Source organism: Fistularia commersonii, chromosome 21 (assembly GCF_037954325.1).
Source record: "Fistularia commersonii isolate RoL2024-O1a breed Wild chromosome 21, RoL_Fcom_v1.0, whole genome shotgun sequence".
Classification (NCBI taxonomy): Eukaryota; Metazoa; Chordata; class Actinopteri; order Syngnathiformes; family Fistulariidae; genus Fistularia; species Fistularia commersonii.
In genome coordinates this window covers 3,338,397-3,360,738 of record NC_141304.1, presented here as the reverse complement: position 1 = coordinate 3,360,738, position 22,342 = coordinate 3,338,397, and the positions used below count along the sequence as shown (strand labels likewise).

Sequence of the window (22,342 nt, the reverse complement as noted above, 5' to 3'; positions counted from 1 at the left end):
ACGCTCCGGACGCTCCGGACGAAAAGTCCGTATTCTCCTAGGCCCCAGAAGAAGTGTCCCTCATGTCCTCTCAGAAGATTAAGACCCCGAGGCGTAGCGGGTCCAGCTTTTGGGAGGTCGATGTTACAATAAACGGGTGGAACATTGTCAACAGCAACCAACACATGTATGTTTTCAGTTTCTCCTCCACGCTAGTAGAAGGTTCCAAACCCCCATCAAACTCCAACTTCCCGCCTTTTTCATCCTCCCAGATTATTCACCACCAAAACCTGCCTCAGGTTTTGAAAGCGAGTGCTCTGCGCTGTTTCCCTGTATTGAGTGGACACATACACCCAGGACATGATTCTGGGAACTTTGATTGATGAGATAATCCATCTGGCTGTGGAGCGAGGGAGGGGTGGAGGAGGAGAGTGGGAGGGCGGGAATGTGGAACACGAGCAACGATGTAGGTCCAAGGCGTGATGCAGTTTCGACATCTGTGTGTGTGTGTGTGTGTGTGTGTGTGTGTGTGTGTGTGTGTGGCGGGGGCTCTCTCAGGCGATAGGGGCGGCTGGAGATGTTTCAAGAGGTCCTGCACTGACAGCAGCTCTTTAGATGTTTAGGTTTCCTGTGGTTCCTCGGGGTCGACTCCCGGGGCTGCACCCTTTCTGTGCTGTATTTGTGGTTAGCCTAGCCTAACCTAGCTACATTTTCTGATCACACATCATTCATTGATTCATCGTCATGTTAGCTGTCAATGAAATGGGTTCCATCTACTCTCGGGACTCCAACCTAGATTCCATCTGATATGGAGACGCCTTCGTGATGGATGAAAACCACAGATGGGTGATGCCCCCCCCCCTTAAAAAAAAAAAAAAAAAAATCTCATACCCTGCAGCGCAGCAGGAAGTCCTTTTTTTCTTCTTTTTCTTCGTCTTCTGCCTGAAGACTACTTTTCCATCCTGACGGTAAAACCAAATGGAGGAAGAACACACTCGCTGGCATCAGTCACAGTTACACCTTTAGATCACTGAAAAAGGCCACGTCTGTGGATGTTTTGGAGCTGAGAGTACAGCAGAGCAGCTGCAGTGTGGTATAAGTCAGTGTGAGCTTGGCGTTGCACATTAACGTGCACTGTGACAAGGTCAGGAAAGATGCGCCGTGACTCACTTTCCAGGCGCAGGCTGAGTCTGGTGTCGTTCAGGGCCCTGTTTGTGTATGTGGTGGTGCGTCAATCCCTGCCTCACACGCATATTTGAAGCACACACCTGACCGAGAGACCTTTTGAGGAGGTCAACAACCTTCAGCAGGGAAAAGCTTTATTTTCTATTTCCTGTTTAAGATTAAGGTTAAAGGTCCTTTGGGACTGAAAGTTTGAAGGCAACGTAGGATGAGCTTTCAACTTGTGTGTGTGTGTGTGTGTGTGTGTGTGTGTGTGTGTGTGTGTGTGTGTGTGTGTGTGTGTGTGTGTGTGTGTGTGTGTGTGTGTGTGTGTCCTTCAGGCCACCTTTGTGTTGTGCTTCCATCTGCTGGCTGCCGGCGGCAAACATCACGTGTGGAGAAAAATTTGCCTATTCTTCTTCCTTCTCACACACACACACACACACACACACACACACACACACACACACACACACACGCACATTGGGGGCTGTGTGACGCAGGAGGTAGAGCAATAGTCTTTGGAACTGAACATTCCTGGCTCCCAAGGTGCTGGTCGACAGCAGCCTACCGATCACGGTTCATCCATGATGAGTTCATTGTAGAGAATAAATTTCCCCGCAGGGATTAACAAACAATACATTTTTATTTTTATACACGCACCACCACTACCACTCACTGCAATATTGAAGTACGGCAGGTACACAACTTTGCAAAAAGGATGGAAACGGCTGTGGTGATTTTTTTTTTTTTTGGCCAGAGGAGGCAGGAACATGGGGTGACTTATAAACACGGACATAGGAACACACAGGTAGACTGCATCATGTACAGACAATGCAATCTGATCGAGATCAGTTACAGCAAAGTAGGGGTAGGTGGGTGTGTAGTCAGACAGCAGTGGATGGTGGTTTGTAGGATGACTCTGGTGACATGAAAGATGAAGAAGACAAAAGCAGAGCAGACGACAAAGTGGTGGACGCTGAAGTTGAAAAAGGGGGAGTGTTGTATGGTTTTCAGGGAAGAGTTGAAAAAAGGTCTGGGTGGTCAGGGAGAGCTTCAGGTGACTGGATAACTACAGTTAATGAGATCAGGGAGATAGTATATACAGAGAAAGAGGCTTTCGAAATTGTGGGACAGGGGACTGGAGAGAGCAGAAAGGAGTACAGGGAGTGCAAGGTAAAGGTAGAGGTCAAACACAGGGCGTATGATGACTTGTATGCTTGGATGGATAGTAAGGAGTTGGAGAAGGATTTGTAAATGTGTGGAAAACAGAGAGATAGAGATGCAGTGAGACAGAATATATGTGTGTGAATGAGAGGAATCCAAGTGCAGATTTCAAGTACCTAAGGTCAACTGTCCAGAGCAATGGAGAGTGTGGAAAATAGATGGAAAAGAGGTGAGGAAACTGGTGAAGATAAAAGCTAAAAGATTATCAGCCAGAATGAAAGGAAAGGTGTACAAGACAGTGATATTGTATGGTTTAGGGCAGGGGTGCCCACACTTTTTCGCCTTGTGAGCTACTTTTCGAATGACCTCCACTAAAAATTCTGAATATATATTTATTTATATATCTACTGAGTATACTTAACACGATAAATGTTTGTGGATCTTGCATGAACCCTTATGGCACACTACGACAGAGTACTTTTTTGGTAAATACCTTGTTCTGCTGACTTAAATAAAGTCAGCAACATAGTTAAAGTTAGCTGTGAGAAAAACGACTGCTGTCCTGACAGCTGGGATTTTTGTTCCTTCACCTTTTCCCTTCTCAGCTCACTTTTTGGAGGGAAGTTAGTGTTGTCGTTTTTATGAACGGTCTGAAAATGCCGCTCCACAATTCCCTTTTTCAGTATAGCAGACCGGCAGATGAGGCAAAGGCACTTTGAAAATGACATAGTAAAAAAAAAAGTTCCGTATGGAAGTGGTACGTTTTAGTCTTTTTACTTGGTCCAGCTCCCACACTCATTTCTATACCATAAGTTTAGAAGACATAAATTGGAGGCTTACTTGTTAGCTTGCTAGAACGTGCCGTTATGTGCACATCCACGGTGACGCCTGTGCCAGAAAAGCTCAGATTGGACAGACCGACTGTCAGTCAAGTGACAAATTTCATTGTGAGGATGATAGGCTGACGTCTATGTTTCAATGCCATGCAATCTACCCACGCTACCTTTGCGATTGACCGGTAGATCGCGATTGACGTATTGGGTACACCTGGTTTAGAGACAGTGGCACTGAGGAAAACATGAGAAGCAGACCTGGAGGTAGCAGAGATGAAAATGTTGAGGTTCCTCTTTGGGAGTTACAAGGATAGAGAGGATCAAGAATTACACCACAAGAGGGACTCATGCTAGATGTTTTGGAGATAAAGTCAGATGGGCCAGAGATAATTCGGTCATGTACAGAGGAGGGATAGTGAATATATTGGTAGAGGGATGATGAAGTTGGAACTGCCAGGTCTTGAGGAAGACCAAAGAGAACATTTATGGATGACGTGAAAGAGGACATGACATGGGGACATTTAAGTTGGTGTGAGAGAAGATGATTCCAAGAATATGGTTTGATGGAGGAGGTTGAATTTCTGTGAGCGACCCCTGAAGGTAGCGGCCCAAAGGATATCTCATATCCTGTGTGTGTGTGTGTGTGTGTCTGTGACAGAGAGAGAGAGAGAGAGAGAGAGTTACTACTGTTTATATGCATTTGACTTGATATTGATCTGCACATCATCAACCTCCTTATGTCCAAAGTAGATGTCATTTCTATAGATGTTATTTCTAAAGCTCCAAATCCCAACCCAGGTGTCTGAGGACACCTTCCATGTAGTGCAGGTCTGGACCACACTCTTCAAGATGATCTACACGAACCAAACATTCCCCCAGGAACCTTTGACGTATACTTGCTCAATGTGGGGCGGCCCTCTGCCTCGACCGGCTGAAGGTAGGAAGAGAAAGGGAGGGACAGAGATAATAGAGTAATAGAGACAGAGGGGGTGTGAGGGTTTTGAGGCACATAATGCTATTTTACTAGTGATACCAGGAGTGCTAGCAGCTACATGCTAATAGCTGAAATTCTACAATAACAGCTTTAATATTCATAAAAGAAATAATAACACTGGTGCTGCAGTAAATCAAGCCACATCCCCTGGGAACCTGACCAATGAGAGGCCAGGAACTCTGGATAAGATCTGAGGTTCCTATCAGGTACTGACGACGGGACACGGGTGCAGACAGGAGAAGAGGGGTGGGAGGAAGACCCCTTCTCTGGAGGACGTCCCGGACCCTGATGTGCTTGGAGATGCTGAGGTCATGGGTCGGATTCCCGCCAGTTCCAGGCTTCCAGGGAGGTGGCACAGACGCCGGGTGTCTGGAAGCAGCTCCCCATAGTACAGTGGAGTCAATAGAGCCCCTTTGTCCAACACAAAGGCCCTATTGTTCTGGGGCTGGGGGTGGGGGGGGCACTGACAGCGCAGACCCACTGGAGGGCAGTGTTGGTCAGCCTTTTCTTCTACAGAGCGCTTCATGTTGGTCCTCAGAACTGAGGTGAAGGTGAACGTCGGTGAGGGAATATTTATTTGTTTGTTTGTATGTAAACAGTGCAGATGTTTGCCTGAGGTGGGGGTGGGGGTGGGGCTGGGGGGGGGGGGGGGGGGGGGGGGGGGGGGGGGGCTGACAGACCCTCCCCACCACCACCACAACCACCTGTGGACACCCTGGATTTATGCAGCCATCAAAGGGTACTGACCCAGGGTTAAAACCCACCGTGTTCTGCTGGGTCGTTCATGTTTTAGGTCACCCCCCCCCCCCCCCAGAACACACACACACACACATACACATACAAAAACATACATCTAGGGGGCAAGAAATAAAATATAATGAAACCTTTCTCTGTTTGTGTGTGTCTGTGTGGGAGTCAGGCAGCAGAGGAGCCTCACCTGAAGGACCGCAAGGATGTGCTGGCCTGCATGTATGTTGGTGTGTGTGAGTGTGTGCGTGTCTCACTGACAGGTCTTAACGAAAGCTTTGGATTCATGACATTAGTTTCAAATCTGAGGCAGCAAAACAGTGCAATGTGTGTGTGTGTCTGTGTGCATGTGTGTGAATGTGTCTTCATGCGCATGGGGAGGAGGCAGAGTTTCATTATTTCCCATTCAGCTGCAAATTGTTTTAGTCTTTCCCCTGTGAATTAGTAAAATAACCCTGGTCCTCCACTAATAATCCCTCCTTCCTCTTCATTATTATTATTATTAATAATAATAATAATAACAATAATAATGATGATAATAATAATAACAATAATAATAGTAATAATAATAATAATTATAATAATGATGATGATAAAACAAGGTCTCTCTCACATAGGTCACCAAACACCTTTGTGTTAAAAAATTGACTGTTAAATGACAATCATTAATAATGAAAATAATAATAATGATGATGTAAAACAAGGTCTCTCTCACATGGGTCACCAAACATCTTTGTGGTAAAAAATGACAGTTTGACTTAAAAAGGATAGTATTAGTTATTTTAAAAAACTATGTGGTTGAAATGATTCCTGGAAGTTTTTTAAGTTAACAAAACAAAACAAAACGGGATATAAGGAGGAGGAAGTGAAGGAAGAGATGGAGGAGGTGGGTGAGGAAGAGGAGGAGGAAGAGGAAGAGGAAGGATGACTAGGAGGTAGATGAGGAGGGGGAGGAGGAAGAGGGAGAGGAAGAGTAGGAAAAGGAGAAAGAGGAAGAGGAAAAGGAGGAAGAGAGGAGGTGGAAGAGAGGGAAGAGGAGGAGGAGGAGGAGGAGGAAGAAGAGCAAGGGGCGGTTCTCTACGTCAGCCGTCCTCCGGGCCGAGCTGCGGCCGGAGCTCCAGCCTGCAGCTTCACTTCTTGTCCGGCGGCGGCAGATGAGGAGGGCGACAGGAGGAAGGCGCGCACACGCACACGCATTCTCTCCGTTCCTCCAGGGTGGAGGAAGAGGAGTTGGGGGGGGTGCAGCGGAGACAAAAGACGGGACGGCTGCACGCCCAGACGCGCCGGGTCTTCCTGCTCCTTCCGGGGCTATTCGCATTTGCACCGAGCCGTCCAGTCCCCCTCCACCCCGCACCCCCCTTCCGTGCCCCCCCACCCCCACCCCCACTCCCACTCCCACTCCCAATTCCCCGCTGGGAGGCGTCTCGGGCGTCTTATTGCATCTGATTATTTCCGCGTCTGACCGCGGAGGAGGAGAGAGGCTCCTCCGAGCGGCATCTCCGCAGCCTGCAGCCTGACAGCGGGACCGTGGATGCCTGACTCCCCCCCGGACTGACCCCCCCCCCCGGACAGACGGAGATGTTGCGCCCCGCCGCGCTGCTGCTGCTGCTGTTGGGAACGCTGCAGGGCTCCGACGTGGCCGCGCCGGCCCGTGCTGTCGATGGTAAGCCGGGTTCCTCCGCCGCCTGACGCTCTGGAAGTCCCTCAAGTGCGTGTGTGTGTGTGTGTGTGTGTGTTCGTGCATGCCGATCAACACCGTTGTCTCGTGCGCGCGTGCCTTCGAACGGCTGCGTGACGGCGTGAGGCGGCGTGGAGGTGATGGAGAGGAGGGGGACCATCTTTTGTTTCTCCTACCGGTGTCATATGGAGAATAGTGCAATGTCACAACAGACCCGCTCCCCCCTTGCACCCCCCTCTGCTCCCTCCTTGCCCCCCCCCTGCACTCTGCATGATATCTGCACATTGCCAAGGTGGTGGCTCAGGCCACCTGTCTCCAGGTGGCGTCCTTCCTGCCCCCCCCTCCCCCCCAACAAACACCTAGGACTGGCGCAGTCCAAGAGCCTCTAAGGGTACGAGGTCACGCCTGGAGTTGGGACTTGGTGCTGCAGCCCCGGAGCCTCCGCAGCTCCGCAGACGTTTTTTGTGACCCCCTTTAAAGTCTGGTTTCCTTTCAACAGACCAGGTTTATCTTGAACCCATGCAACCTCTGCCGCGCTGCGTACCGAACAAGGATCCCTCTGGACAATAACCCCTCCTTTGAACCGCCTCTGTAAACCGTTAGAACCCGAGGTCGCGCTCACATGGGTAAAGGCAGCGGCAGTGAGGAACCGGGACAGATTTGGAAAATTCTTTGCAGGTGAAGGGAGACAGTCTGTCGCGGTTTTCCAGAGATGCCATGTTGCCAGGCCGTCAGGGCTGACTCTCAGAAAACAAACCCTCAGGAGTGACGGGCTGGTGACCCTGAGCGGTGCCCGGTCGGGATCTGTGGAACTAATTAGCCGTCTTGGTGTGACGTTTAATTCACTTTAGTGCGACCCGAACGCGCCGCAGATCCCAACCATTGCCGTAGTTCCCGATGTTCCCCTCTAAAGTCATTGGTCCGGAACCAGATCCGAATAAATCGTGCAGAAACCTGCATGTCCTGCAAGCACCTAAAGCTTTCGCATCCTCCGTCTGAGCGCTGAAATGCTGCCTCGAAAGCATCGTTGTTTGTTTTCACGAAGGCACTGAGTCACATGACCTCCAGCTGATGCATCAGCCTCGCGTGAGCTGCGGTGGGGAGATTACCACCGTTTGTCTTCAACGGAGAGCTTGGAGGCTGAACGTGAAAGACTTTTTGTCAAACAAATCGATGACCCTTCTAGTTTGATTTGAACATTTTCACAAAGCCGTCTCTGGTTTTGCCACCCGTACAGGTGTCCTTCAGCCGCTTGTAGCGCCTGAGCAGAGGCTGCCATCGGCCCAATGGCGTAACTGGGTCTTTGTTCCCCGAGGAGAACGGCCTCAGAATGTTCAGAAAGTGCTGCTAATTGGAGCTTGGATGAAAGAATTCACTCATTATGTCTGAGTTCACGGGGGTTGACAGCTTGTTCCCCTCCTTGTCACTCCAACAATAACATTGGTGGCAACATGGATGCCTCTGTGGAGCACATCTCCATGGTTTTATATTCTCTCATTATCTCATCAGTTCAATGGTCATGACCCAAAGAGCGATTTGAGTACTTTGTACTTTATGTTCTAGTGTCAGTGCTCCTAAATGCTGGTATTAGCGCCGGTCTCCTAGCAGCGTAATAGCCCGGCACTGCACTTTGGTCGAGAGACTCCAGTACAGGTGGAGGCAGCAATGCTGAGCGGTGGACGCCAGACTTCACAAACTAGCACAGGGCCGTACCCTTTCCATTTTGGTCCCGTGAGACTCTGGAAGTACAACAGCCAAAGTCTTTGCCTCTGTCCAGCCTGGAGGCTTAGCTAGCTGGGGATAGTGAGCTTCCCGACTCGAACAGAAATTCTCTGTGTATATATATATATATATATATATATTTTTTTTTTTTTTTTTCTATATCACCCCCCCTTTTTGAGAGAGCAAATTGTTGCTATTGTACATCATGCAGCAGGAGTTTGCTCGCCACCTCCTGGGCTACGCCACACTCCTTCGAACAAACAGACCGCCGGCTCGGACCTCACTTTTTCTGTCAATGCCTAATGATTTTAGGTTCTTGCTGTGGATTTTTTTTGGCCCTTTGAGTGAACGTCGCTCTGGAGGTGCCTCCGCACCACAGATTTAGGCGCAGTTGTGCCCTGGGAAGCTCCCCCCCCCCTCAATGTCCGTTGATTGGCCAGCAGCTGTTGGAAGACAGTCGCACTCCAAGACGTGGCTCACTCAGACTTGTTTTGCCTGACCGAACCTCCATCTTGTGCTGCCAGGTGTTTGCGAGCTCTGGCGCCGTATGGGTCCCTCTCTTGAATTTTCTCCTCTGCTGGTTGAAATTAAATGTTTTTAAATTTCGTTGAAATGGAGCTCCGGCGCCGGAGGCTTTTTGTCATACTGTGCAGCCTTGGCTCTTCCTACTCTTGGTTGGGAAAAAAAAAGGAAAAGAAAGTTTCAAAAGCGCTACAAGTCCATCGTAATCATGTACAGATCATCTGCCGGGATAAATACAAAAAAATGTCCTCAGAGGAGAGATCTTATTCCCCGATTGCCTTGGAGGCTGGATGACGGCAGCCTCGGCGGCAGGCTTGTCAGGACAGACCCCTGACCCACTTTCAGCCCCTGATTGAGATAAACCATCCAGATAGAGCTATTTATGGGGATGGAGAGACGGCGTCTCCGGGGGCCTCCTGATGGAACCGAGGCAGAAATCCTGTCTGGATGTGGCCGGAAACAGAAAATATATCAGCCAGAACCTAGGACGCAGAACCTAGCAGTACATGAAAGCCATTATCTAAAATATATATATTTCGGTTAAGGCAGTAGGGATTCTCTGGCCAAAGTATTTGAGCAATACATTCTGTAGCTCATCGCGCCCATCGCTATCTACTGGTCGATGGCAAATGTAGCGTTGGTAGATCACGTAGTTAAAAAAACACAGGACGGACGAGAAGCCGTCAGTCCTCTGCATTATAATTGTCACTTGACTGACATCCCGGGCAGCCGGTGTTGACGTCCAGTCTTCTTTTGACACATGGCTTACCTGACCACCACCTGCACCAGCTACCAGAAAATTCTAGCCAGCTAGTGAGTCACCTATTTAGCCTCCAATTTATTCAAGCTAAACTTGAGAAAGGGTTAAAAATGACAAGTAAGAAGCCAAAAAAATGTCCATACCGACTCGAAGGAGGGCTTTTCCTCAAAAGGTCATATTGGAAATGCATTTGCCTCATCTGTTAGTCGACCATTGCTACTTCAGAGAAGTGAAGAGTTGAGTAGTATTTTGGGATGTTACATGTGAAAAGACATAAAGTCGGTTTCCAATTTTGTTTTCTTATCAGACACAAACAGCATGGGTTTAGTTTTATTTATCTGAGCTTTTCCGCATTCTTTGCGGCAACAGCTCACAGTGTCAGCGGTGCCAAACTGTACACTTGTACGTTTATGAGTGGCAAGTGAGCTGAAAAAGTATGGGGAAGGACTTCTCTCCTGGTGGAGTTTTGAAACTGAAGTCGAAGTTTCACATTAGAAGCAGGAATGAGGATGTTTGTAGGTCAGTGGTCGATATGTTCAGCATGGGATTCCGTTTTGATGGCGGCGTGGCGCTGAACCGACGGACCGGCTCACCGGGTTATGAGCTGCAAATGGAGAAAGTCAGTCTGGGAGCAGTCGGCTGGTTCACCAAGGATTCTAAGCCGAAGGTGATGAAGATTGTCAGAACGAGAAACTGGATTCGATCAGAGAGTTGCTGGGTGCTCCGCTTGTCTGATTTTCTTTCTCTATCATATTGAAGCCCAGTATGTTAAATAAATCTGGACGTCGGCGTCCATTTCCAGAATTCCATTTCACTTGTAACTTGTTCTGAGAAGGTCAGGCCTCTTGACAGGGGAAGGAGAGCTGGAGCCAGGCGTTAGCAGAGATACAGTCAGAACTGGCAGACATAGTGCCAGACTCTACGATGTCTGTTTGACCTTCCGAATCATCTGAAGGAGATCCAGAACCTTCTCAAAAAGGGAGGCTGTCCCCCCCCTCCACTTAGAGCTTCACCCTGAGGCCTTCATTTCTGAGAAAGTCAGGCCATGTCAATCCTCCTGTCGGAGGAAGGAGAACATGAGCCCGGCCATACTGGAGAGACAGTCGGGGGATTGGAAGGTCAGGACAAGCTGGGATTTGAACTGCGGTCAAGCACTTAGCATTAGCATTGGATTCATTTTCAGTTTGAATGTTAATACATTTCCAAAGGTCTGCTTGAATAGACACGCAGTGAGAGGTTTAAGACCTTCTAGGGCAGAGAACTTCTATCCAGTATTGGAATCCCACTGCAGGTTAATTTCCATCCGGTGTCATTTGATTGGCGTTCGGAACACATTCATTCTTGTCTGTGTCGTGATAAACGGTGATACTTCAGGGATATTGTCTCCGGAGAAGAAGACTGTCTCAGCTGAAGATGAGTAAAAACTCCTGGTGGACTTGGCTCAGCCTTCCTTGCTGAAGGCGACCGGCGGCTGAGCGGGGTCACGTGACCTAGCCCTTCTTTATCAGTCTGACACAGCTTCCTGTCTTCACTCCTTGAGCCGAGCAGCCGTCGGCCCTGAGGCGCCGGCTGCTCGGCGGCGCAATGAAGGATGGAGGTGTTGATGCGCTGTGTCGTAAATCAGAAATACGTCCATTCATTTTGTTTTATGTGCTTCATAGAGGCGTAGCAGCGCCTTGCAGCAACACGGTGCCGGGAGTCATAAAAGCACCGGATCACAAATGTCCAGCCAGTTGACCTTTGACCTTCCTGAATGGATGAGTCGGTGCGTTCGCATGAGCTATGGCTTACTTAGAGATGAGTTAAGGCCTCCTCCGACTCCGATTGTTGTTCTTGCTCCCAGGGCTGCAAGAGCAGTTCGTTCTGGCCGGGACATTTGGAGACCTAGCAAAAACCTCGGGTGCGGAAGTCACAGGCCCTGCCCAGTGCAGCACACGCTAACAAACAACAACATAGTGACAGTGAGAGTTTTACTTCTGCGTCGGATCTTCGTCTCCGCATGCCGTTGCCATTTTGCGATGAAGGTACCTCCATTCTTTGCAATAGACGCCCTTGTCTGTGCTCAATGTTCGGGCTACTCTTTCCAAAAATTGCTAGCTATTTGCTTTGCTATTTGCTTTTGATGAGGCTATTTTGCTTTCAAAGTGTTCTCGGGCAAGACATTGAGCCCCTAGTTGCCGATGGTCTGGTTTGTGCCTTGCAGGGCAGATCTGTTGCCATTAGTGTGTGAATGGGTGAATGTGATCCAGTGTAAAGCACCATGGAGGCGGTGACCATTTCCCATCTGGGTGTGGAGACCTAGATGAAAAAACTCCAGAACCAGGAATGCGAGAACAGAATGATGCCATTTTGCTCTCACAGTCCTGGGAGGAAGACCAAGGTTCCTCGCGGAGGATGTGAAGGCCTCAAGTAGTTGCCGAGTAGAATCTAAACAAAACTAATGAAAATGTTTCCAAAACAAATGGTTTCAGATACAAACAAATGCTTAAAGAGCTTCAGTCCTCGTTTTCATTTTTGTCACGAGATCATGAAAACTGATTGTGATAGACAGATACAACTCAAAGCTACCTTCCAGACTAATCTCCAGTCTGTCTAATCATTGAAAGGTCATTCCCTTCAAAGCTGTAGCTAACTTATCAATTATACATAAAACATCTACATAAATACTGCATAATGAAGAGCTGTTTTCAGACAGAATTCAGTTCTCAGTCCGAACTTGGTAACAGCAACTAGGCTCCTCCAGGGGCACCTTCTTGTGCACGTTAGCGACATTAGCGTCTGTTACGTGCACCCTAAGCTCCACACTCAAAAATAAACCTCTGAAGAAGAAGAAGAAGACAATGTGGAGCTGGAAACTGCCACAGCATTTATGGAATAATAACCATGGAATATCAGACAGATTAAAGTGTGTTTACCTTCTTCCTACACTGTTTAGCCATGCGAAAATGCTCATTAGCTGTTAGCTAACTCTGGACGTAGGGAAAATGGCACTTCGTGATCTGGCAGCGGGCCTGGCTTATGGGCTCCGTCAATCATCAAGCACCCACGTTATTTGAGTCCCTATGAAACTTTAAAAGACCCTAACTCGGATTCGGAGATGAAATTGATCTTGGAACTGAATGTCCATGGTCCCTGGTTCCTCTGCTCTCTTGAATGCATGAAAAAAACTTGTTCCTAAAAAGGTTTGAGGAACTGCAAATGTGGCTGATAAAGGGCTGGCATGGTAGTGCAGTGGGTAGCACTTCAGCCACATAGCAAGAAGGTCCATGGTTGGATTCTCTTCAGGGGGCTTTGTGGAGTCTCCATGTTCATTGGATATGTGAATGAGAGGGTGAATAGTTGTACATCTCTATATGTGTCCCTGTGATGGACCGGTCCAGGGTGAATCCTTCCTGAAGCCCCCCTTGACCCTGACTGCAGGATAAGCAGTGTAGATAATGAATGAATAATTAATAAAGGGATTTGAAAAAGCCTAGTCTGAGGTAGTTCCTTCCTCTCTCCCTCTCTCTTGTGAAGTCTTTGGAGTGTGATTGGAAGGTATCAAATCCAGAACCTTAGGACAGAAACTAATGTATTCTAGTAGTGGGTGAATTTGGCGGTTTAGCGACAGAGTGAAACCCGGTGCTTCCAGTGTTAAACACTTTTTTATTTTTAAAGTGTTTCTACCCTGATTCATCAATTTTAGGATTTATTTTAGTTGCCAGCCTGCTTGTCCTAAAAGCTTTCTTTTGAGTTCAAGTCCTCCCTGCACAATGTTTTTGTCTGCTATCTGCTATGATGCTGTTACAGTTTTTGGAAAACAGCAGCAAAACACAAGCAAACTCTCCTCTCTCCAAGATGGTGTGCATCACGCGAGGGCCCCGATTTAGACCCAGTCCAGAACCCCTAATCCTAAACACACATAGAGCAGCCGTGACCTTAGCATAGGCTTAATCTGTGCGATAATCTTTCCAGTGGGCATAACTCCACCCTCCCGCTGTGTCAGGAGTCGGCTAACACCAGCCGATGCAGCGTGAAGTTCGATCCACAAGTGTTTTGAGGAGGAAGTTCCGCGCTCCCACTCTGCTCTCCTGGCAGGAGAAGATGGTTTTTGCGCTGATTCCAGTCCACATGACCTGCCAAATTCACAGATATCGCTGGATAAAAATAAAAAAACACACAGAAAACAAACAGCTATTGCGATTTGATGTCCCCTCTATGCTCCACTGTGTGATCCACAAACCGATGGGAAGTCTATGCTGCAAAATAAGCAGCATTGTTTCTCATCAGCCTTGTCAGTGGGTGCTGTTTGCAGCTGAGGGTGCTTTAGCAACAGCACATGGCTGCTGAGTGTGAGGGAAGGTTCTGGAGAACCGGGCCCTGTTCCACGTAGCTTCTGCGTCACCCAGAGACTTGTACTGGTCTTATGAAAAGGCAGCAAAGAATTTCACATAATCCCCTTTAATATATTTGCCTTAGCAGCCTACTAAGGAGGCTTAATTGCCATTCCGCTCCTACTGCTGCCGTACCGCGTGCACTCTGGTGGCGGCGCGGCACGGGGATTTGTCTAAACTGACAACACTGATAATGGGAGATCAGCCCCCCAAAAGACACACACACACACACACACACACACACACACACACATGCACACCCCTGCTCAGCTGCAGAGTTTGATTTTAATCCCAACCAGGAAGCGAGGGAGAGCTGAGGCCTTTCCCCTACGGGCGCCCGTCAAGTCCTCCTAGGCTTCTGCTGTGGGGTTTGAGATGTCCAACTAGCCCTCGACAAACCACCCAGAACGGGTCTATCCACTCGCCAAATCACTTAACTTCGACAACCCCGACGAAAAGATAACAAACAAAATGGCTGAGATGGAGCCCGGCAAAGCACATCGGCCACTTGAGCTCGGTATGCCCAAACTGCTGGTGGTGCCATTTTTGTAGCCCACTTGTCAGGTGTGCAGTGGACCATTGATGTTGCGTATTGTGAACTCCAGTTTCCCCTTCCCATCCCCCTGATCACCAATACTAACCAGACTTCCTGAGGTTCACTCTCATTCCTGTCGGCCCCTCAGGTCAGACAAGGGGTCAGCACAGTAAACCGTCCCTTCTTCCTCTCCTCCTCGGTCTCCACTACTCTTCTTCTCCTCAGACTCGAGCCCCAAAATACATTTCTGAGAGGCTCAAGGGTTGTTGCCGTTAAAAATAAATGTCCTGAGATGTGTTCTGGTGGACGCTCGATGAGGAAAACAAATCCCCAGCTGAAGATGGACCACGCACAGGAAGTATTCTTGCCCCAAAAAATGCACTCTGAGCACGAACTTCAACCTTCGTCTAAAATATACTTGGAAGCTTATTAGGAAGGGTCCGTCCATCTACTTGAGAAACCATCAAAATGTTTTGATAATATAAGTACACGCTATTTGTGCTAGACTAAACTATATTCTTTTAATGTCTTTTTAAGGCTCGGGAGCCTTTGGTAAACAATCTGAGTAACTTTGGTTACTTCAGGCAGCACACCCACATGATATAAGTGTGTGTGTGTGTTTGTGTGTGTGTGTTTGTGCGGGGTCTGCCGGCTTTATTCCCAATAGTTTGGGATGAATCATTTGCGGTGTTGATGGATTGATCTCTTCAGATGGGAGCGAAGCCTCAGCTGTGGTGATCCAGAGTGTTCGTGCGTAAAACTTGCCAGCAACACCTGTATTTTGTCCTAAGCCCCGCCCCCTTTTTTCACCGCTCTTTGATTGCGGGGTATTGGCCATGGTCATGGATTGGCTTCAGAGCCAGAGGTCATTTGAAATAACCACTCTGTGGCCACCGAAAAGAGGAGGCAGGGGGTCAGCATTGGGGGTACAAGTAATGTTGAAAGATGTTCCTGAGTGCTTGTGGTGCCAAATCCCCCACTGAATATAGAATCATGGTCCTTCCAGAAGTCATGGTCTGGCTACCCTAGATGATCCACAATTGAGGAACTATGAGGAACTACATTCTCCCAATGTAGTATACCAGAGGCCCCTCAGTCTCCAAGGGTCCTCCAAAAATTTTAGGTTCGTGGATTCAGTCATGAGGAGCCGCCTTTTCAGGTTGGTCTACCGAGGTCCTTTTTGGGGTCCGTTTGGGGCTCAAGATGAATGACCTCCATAGAAATGGCGTTTTCATCACCTTACGCTGGCAAAGTATTTTCCTCCAGATCATGTTCTGCCATTCCCATGTCAAGGAGCAGCACCCACTCCTCAAACTGAGCCACAGCCGTCCCCAAGTAAAAGCCCCCCTGGGAATCTAACCAGGACCCTTCTTGCTTTGAGGGTGATGCGCTAACTGCTGTGCTAATGCTGCTGCCTGGACTGTTGTTGTTATCATGATGTAAGAAAAAGTCCACTCTTCAGGGGAACTCTTAAAGGCAAAGCAGCTGCATGGACGGTGTATCTTTGCAAGCTAGAGTGTTTTACAGTTATATTCTGCTACATTTCAAACAGTTTACTTTCCCTCAATCAAAACCGGTCCTGTGGCTGCACCCCGCCTGGCGGAGAAGACTTCTTGTATCTATTAGGGTTCAGCGTGGTGCTGCTATATATAACATGGTCGTGGTTGTTGGTGGAAACTGGGCTGTGCCTGTGTGTGTCAGGACACCGGCGACGCCCAGAGGGCGGTGTGGCTCCTGACCGGACCAGAGAAGAGACTACCCAGAGTTTCTTCACTTGGCTTCTGCACACAGGAGGCCATTGATAGCATATGTGACATTCCAATGCCCTATTCCAGGTATGGCGCCTACCCCAGAGGTGCTAACCCAGCAGTGCTAGGCCAGCAGTGCTAGCCTCGCACTACTTACCCAGTAGTGGTAGCCCATTGATACTAAGGTAGACCAGGAGTGGTAGCCCAGCAGTCCTATGCTAGCCTGATAGTGGTAGCCCAGCGGTGCTAACCCAATTGTACTAACACAGCAGTGCAGCAGTGTTAGCTCAGCAGTACGCCCCCCGCAATGCGAGCCGAGCAGCACTTACCCAGTGGTGGTAGACCAGCATTGCTAACCTTGTTGTGCTAGCCCAGTGCTGCTAGCTCCTCCGTACCATACATCACAAATTCGTAAAAGATAGAAATATGAATAAAGTTCAACCCTGTTCTCTTAAACCTCCGCTCCTCTTCCATTCCATCTTCACTGTTTCCCCTCCTTCCTCTTTCACTCCTTCACTTCTTCCTGTTTCCTCGCCCCCTCAAATCCAGGCTTACAAATTATAGCTCCCCCCACGCTCCCCCTCAGGCTCACATGTTCTTTTCTCTCTTTTAATCCCTCCATCACCAGTTATCCGCCCCTTCCCTGCTTCTCCCGCTCTGGTGGATCTTCTTCTCTCTCTGAGAATCAGGGAATCACACCATCAGCTGAGCCTCATCTTCCCAGCGGGTTCCACTCACCATGTGACCGATGCTTCCTCGCCGCTGTTTTGGTCGGCCAAAGTCCAGGCATTTGCTTTCCGATTGCTTCGACTCAACCGCTCATTAGTTTGGCAGGAAGCGCCCGGAGGGAATGTGGACTTCAACACAGGCGTGTAGAACTTCGATGACCTGGTGGTTGGTGTCATCAGCGTCCACCATGCCTGCAATAGCTGCGGGAAAGGGGAGGACTCATTTCACAGGGCGAGTAGGGGGGGGGATCTCACAGCACCTTGGAAGCCATGACTTCGATGCTCCTCAGGGACGGAGGGAACCAAGTCCTAACCTGAGCTGTGGATCTCTGGCCATTGAAATGTTCCTCAGACATTCGAAACCTGCCTCCTCGATGCTGCAGTAGGAACTAGAGCCACTGACGTCAGGTCAATGAGAAGACTTTACCACCCGGGACCCTTGTATACGCCAGCCTCTTATGTAACCTGGCGAGCAGAATGTTTTTTAGATGTATCGTAAAACAGCCAAAGTCTGAGACCAGAGAATCCTGAGAGGAAGTTCAGCCGAGGATGGGTTCCAACAGTGGGGAACCTTTTCTGTATTATGTGAAAGACTATAGATGGGCAGAGCATAGGTTAGCCCTGCCCCTCACAGGAAGAAGGTCCCCGGTTGAATTCCCACAGGGTGTCTTTTCAATGTGGAGTCTCCTGTGTGGGTTTCCTCCCACAGTCTAAAAACATGCAGAAGGCTCTTTCACAGACGCGTGAATGAGGATCTCTAGATGTGGCCCTGTGATTAGCTGGTCCAGGATGAACCCTGTTTTTTGCCTAATCACGGCACAGGAATAGGCTCCGCCCTCCAGCCACAGAGAGCCTAGGATAGCGTAGATGATGAATGAATGAAGATCCAAAGATGTACCGCTTCTAGTGAGTGTATGTTGGATTCCTCTCCGGGCGTGGCCTCTGAGCCCGAACCTACTTGACCTCCTGACCCACTTTCCCTCGCCGTCCCCCCCATAGCCATCACTGTGGGTGGCGTTGTAAAGGGCTGTCAGGTGCAGCAGCGGCAGCTTCCAAACTAAACCACGCTGACAGCAGACTCCCGGGGCCAGGCGTCAAGACACACACACCGGATGGGGTAGACGCGAGAGCATTAATAAGTCAAAGCTGTGTGTCTGTGTAGATGCCATTGAGGCCTGTGTCAGGGCTGCTCTCCATTTAAAAATGTAAATACTGTCATCCTGTTTAGCCTCCTCATCCTCTCATCCACCCCCTCTCTATCTGACGCTTTGTCTGGAGCAGCCTGGCTCCAGGGTTCGAGGACCAGCCATCCCAGGGTTACGTCACAGCGCTTCGGATTCCCGCTGCACTTTGTGAAATACTGTTGCTACGGAAACGGTCCTGTCAGAGGCGGCCGCGCTGTCGGACAGCTGATATCTAATGTACTGATGGAGCTGGTTTGTTTTTGTTCTTGTCCAGGAAGCGGGGTGAGTAAATATCCCCACTCTTATTGGTGGAAGGAGGAGAAGGAGGGAATGCTCAGGTTCTTCATCCTGGTCCTCAGCTGGAGATGGAAGCCTGGTGTCATGCGGCTTCTAGTGGAGCAAGACTTGCACCTACCACATGCCTTGAAGCCCATTTTTTTTTTTTTTTGTTAAGTCTTGCAGGACTCCTCGGCTAATGCTAAGCTACGCTAAACTCCACCCCTCCGAGACAAAATGTTACATGAGACACGTCGGCACCTCCGCGGTTCGGTGCCTAAAACTCTGCTTACCAAAGCCTCCTCCGACAGCGCCCCACCCCCTCCTTCTGCAGTTGACTCAGCTCGTATGCATGTGTGTGTGTGTGTGTTTATCCAGGCTTTTGACGATGTGTTTATGTGCCGGACTCAAATTAGTGCGGAGTCAGAAACATTCCTCCCGACTGCGGTTGGAGGCGGCCGTGTTTTCCCTCTCCGGAAGGCCGGGTTCATGAAGAACCGGATGATTGGGGGGGGTTGGCAGTGTGTGTGTGTGTGTCTGTTTCTCCAAACAATATGTTTTTTGATATTCGTCTTACATGTTGGCTCACCACCGTTGCCCTGGGGAACGCCGACCTGGATATTTAGGTGCATGAAGTTTATGCGAAGCCCGTTGTGTAACCCCTCCCCCTCCCCCTCCCATTGAGATGGTCCGCTGTGTAATTAGTGCCAGTGAGGGGCCGCCATTGACCACCATTGACGGCCAACACAACAGAGCCCGCTTGCTAATGAGACCTTGGGAAAAAAAAAAAGATCATTGGTACAAAAGCAGCAATCTGTTAATGCAGCGGTCCTAAACCTTTTTTTTTTTACCGGGGACCGGTTTTATGCATAAAAATGTTTCTGTGGAGCGGTTAGAGGCATGGGGGTTAAATAATAAACTTTTGTCAGTACTCGGACTGATTTCTTTTACTTTAAAAGTTGCATCAAATTCATTTCTGCTTGTCTTTTTCATGATGAGGGTGTGTGCAATAAGCGCAAAATGGCTGATCTAAACCATTATGCGAGTAGGTTTGCCGAAAAAGTTTACTTTGTCCTCTGTGATGGTGTTGGCAGAAGGAAGCCAGCATAATTACCCTATAGAAATCCATAAATTAGCCGCATCGTTGTAAAAGGCGCAGCTCTCAAAGCGTGTGAAAAAAGTAGTGGTTTATATGCTGGAATTTACGGTAAATAGATACCGGTAACATCCACATTTACATACTGGAAATGCTTTTTTCTGAACAGTGCCTGTAACACAGCCGATGAAAAAGATTAATGATAAATAATACAAGGAAATGTCCATCCATCCATCCATCCATCCATCCATCCATCCATCCATCCATCCATCCATCCATCCATCCATCCATCCATCCATCCATCAATTTTCTATCCCCCCTTTGTCCTACTCCAGCTGATCGCTGTCTTCCTCCTGTGCACTAAAACCATTAAAGTCATCTTCTTCAGTGTCGGGAGCCTCAGAATTTCACGTTAATTTCATTGGTCCAATGTGACGAGGCTAAATGCTTTTAGCTTGTTACTCCCAAAAAATCCATAAATTAGCCGCATTTTAATTTTCCGATGCAGTGTTCAAAGGATGTGAATAAAGTAGCGTCTTGTAGTCTAGAAATTACGGTAAGTGTGGCTGTAAGGCGAAGGCGGAAACATACGATTCAACATAAGATCAGGAAGGTCTAACGAAAAAAACTATAATTTGCACCAAGAAAGATTTTCTTTGGACCGGTTGGAGACCACTGTGTTAATGAATCCCCTCTTTCCCCTCCTCGCCTCTTCCTCCAGCGCCAAAGACCTGCAGCTCCAAGCAGTTTGTGTGTAAGGACGGGGTGACCTGCATCTCCAAGGGATGGCGCTGCGACCGGGAGAAGGACTGCCCCGATGGCTCCGACGAGGAGCCGGACATCTGTGAGTGCTCAGCTCCGGAAAAAGTCTGCTTTTTTTTTTTTAACTACTACTTATACACACCTTTCATGACTTCCATTTCCACACACTTTGCACTTGGTTCACCCATTCACGCACAAGGTTCTAGCCTTGATCAGGGTGTCAGTGTCTTGCCCGAAGGCACTTCAGCACCTAGATGGGAGGAGCCGGGGATTTTACCATCAACCTTGGCGCCCGCTCTGCCAGCTGAGCTGCTGCCTTCCTTGTCCTTAACACCATTTCCGACATTTGGACAGACAGCCTTGCATCAGCTCCGCAGATGTTTTACAGCTGATGCGCTAAGGGGCTTAGATTGATAGCTTATTGAATTTATCCCCCCACCCACACTGGATGACAATGGTGTGTATGATGGGCCGGCGCCCAGGGTCAAAGAGTCCCGTCATGCCCAATTAGGAGATTTAAAAAGTTGGTCTTTAATGGATGTGATTTCCTTTTTGGCATTTTTTGTTAGAGTCTCAGAAAATGCAGTTAATGAGACAAATCCAAACTGAATGTTGGGGTGAGGTGGGGGGGTAGAAGGCAGCCGCAGCTTGAAAGTCCACATTAGACTGGAAATGCTTTGAGACTCGGTCCCTGGGGAGGGAATGAAAGCAGCACTGTCCTTTTGGTTCGCGTCTCGAGCCTGAAACACCCCGCAGTTTTCTACCAGAGGGTGTGTGTGTGTGTGTGTGTGTGTGTGTGTGTTGAGGCCTGGCAGCGAGTGAGTGAGAGCTCGGAGGCCAGGGTGCAGTGGCTGCAGTCTAGACGCAAAAACTAAGAGCAGGTCTGGAAGTCATTAGAGACTCGCCCAGAGCAATGGAGAAACCTGCTGTTTTTCACAACCTGCTCCCCCTTCACCTCCACCCTCCATGCTCCACGCCTCCCTTTTCTGTGGGCCAGCCTCTCTCCATGTCTATATCTGGGATAGAAACAACAGTGACTGCATCCCCACATCTCCCGGCTCAGGCCAGACTTGAACGCAACACTTCCAGGAATCATGGGTTGAAGGGGCGGGAGGTGGAGGAAGAGGGTTTAACTTCGCATCGTGTCGTAACAGAAAACACACGGGGAAAGAAAACAAATCTCCACTTCAGTTCACTTCCGTTTATTTTTTTCAAGCTTTTCCCCCGAAGCCTCGCCCGGGGCCGCTAAGGGGTTCGGGGGGGGGGGGGGGGGGGAGTTCGGCGGGTTACTTCTCCATCCACCCGGAGCCCGTGGAGCCGGGCAGAGAAGGGGCTCGACGGCGCCTCTGGTGGACGTCCGCCGCAAAAACCTGTATTGATCCTGCGGTGCGGACAGGGGCTGACAGTGGCCTTTGTCGGGGGGTTGGCTGCCGCCGCTGCCCACTGCAGCTGCCGCCGTCCTGCCACAACGCTGTCCTTTGTACCACGCGGGGTGGAGGAGGATGGGCGGGCAGGCTGAGTGGTTGTGGAGGGGGGGCAGGAGGGGGCGAGGCAGGCAAGGCGTGATGCTGAACGAGTCAAAAACAAATAAACAAGATGGACGCATGTCATCTTTCAATGGCAGCCCAACTGATTAGTGGCTCTGGGATGTTCCCACGCCGCGGGTAGGCAAGGCGCCACGGGGAGAATTGATGGCGGCGATGGCCTGTAATAAGGACGGTTTGACGGACAGGTGCCTCCGAGGCTGCAATCAGCGTAGAGGGAGAAGAGGCGTGTTGACGACGAAGGCCGCGCTCAGAGATGAGATGACCTAAATTAAAGGAAATGAGACGCTCCCTCCGAAGGACCGTGTTGATGGTTACCATAGCAATGCTCCTGTCAGAGACAGACAAGGACTTTTAACGCCAAACTGCAGAGATTACATTCACCCGTTCATCATGAAGACTCTGAAGACCAGGAAACCTCACCTAGTGCCTAATTTGTGGGCCTAGCTAATTTCTGGAACCCAGTCTCCCTCAAAATCAGCCATGAGCATTAGCTCGTTCCTAGCAGTGTGTGTGTGTCAGACTTCTCTAAG

The 22,342-nt window shown here is 49.2% G+C and overlaps 1 protein-coding gene across 2 annotated transcripts in view; it reads left to right on the top strand.

The window, feature by feature from the left end:
* The first annotated feature begins 6,432 nt into the window (after positions 1-6,432).
* The window catches only part of LOC147222081 (low-density lipoprotein receptor-related protein 1-like), a 75,581-nt gene continuing 59,671 nt past the window's right edge, over positions 6,433-22,342 (top strand). For both annotated transcript variants that reach the window (XM_086168691.1, XM_086168692.1), the window contains exons 1-2: positions 6,433-6,544; positions 20,225-20,347. In XM_086168691.1, the coding sequence (XP_086024817.1) occupies positions 6,460-6,544; positions 20,225-20,347 (208 nt within the window). In that variant the 5' untranslated portion in view covers positions 6,433-6,459. The remainder of the gene's footprint in view (positions 6,545-20,224; positions 20,348-22,342) is intronic.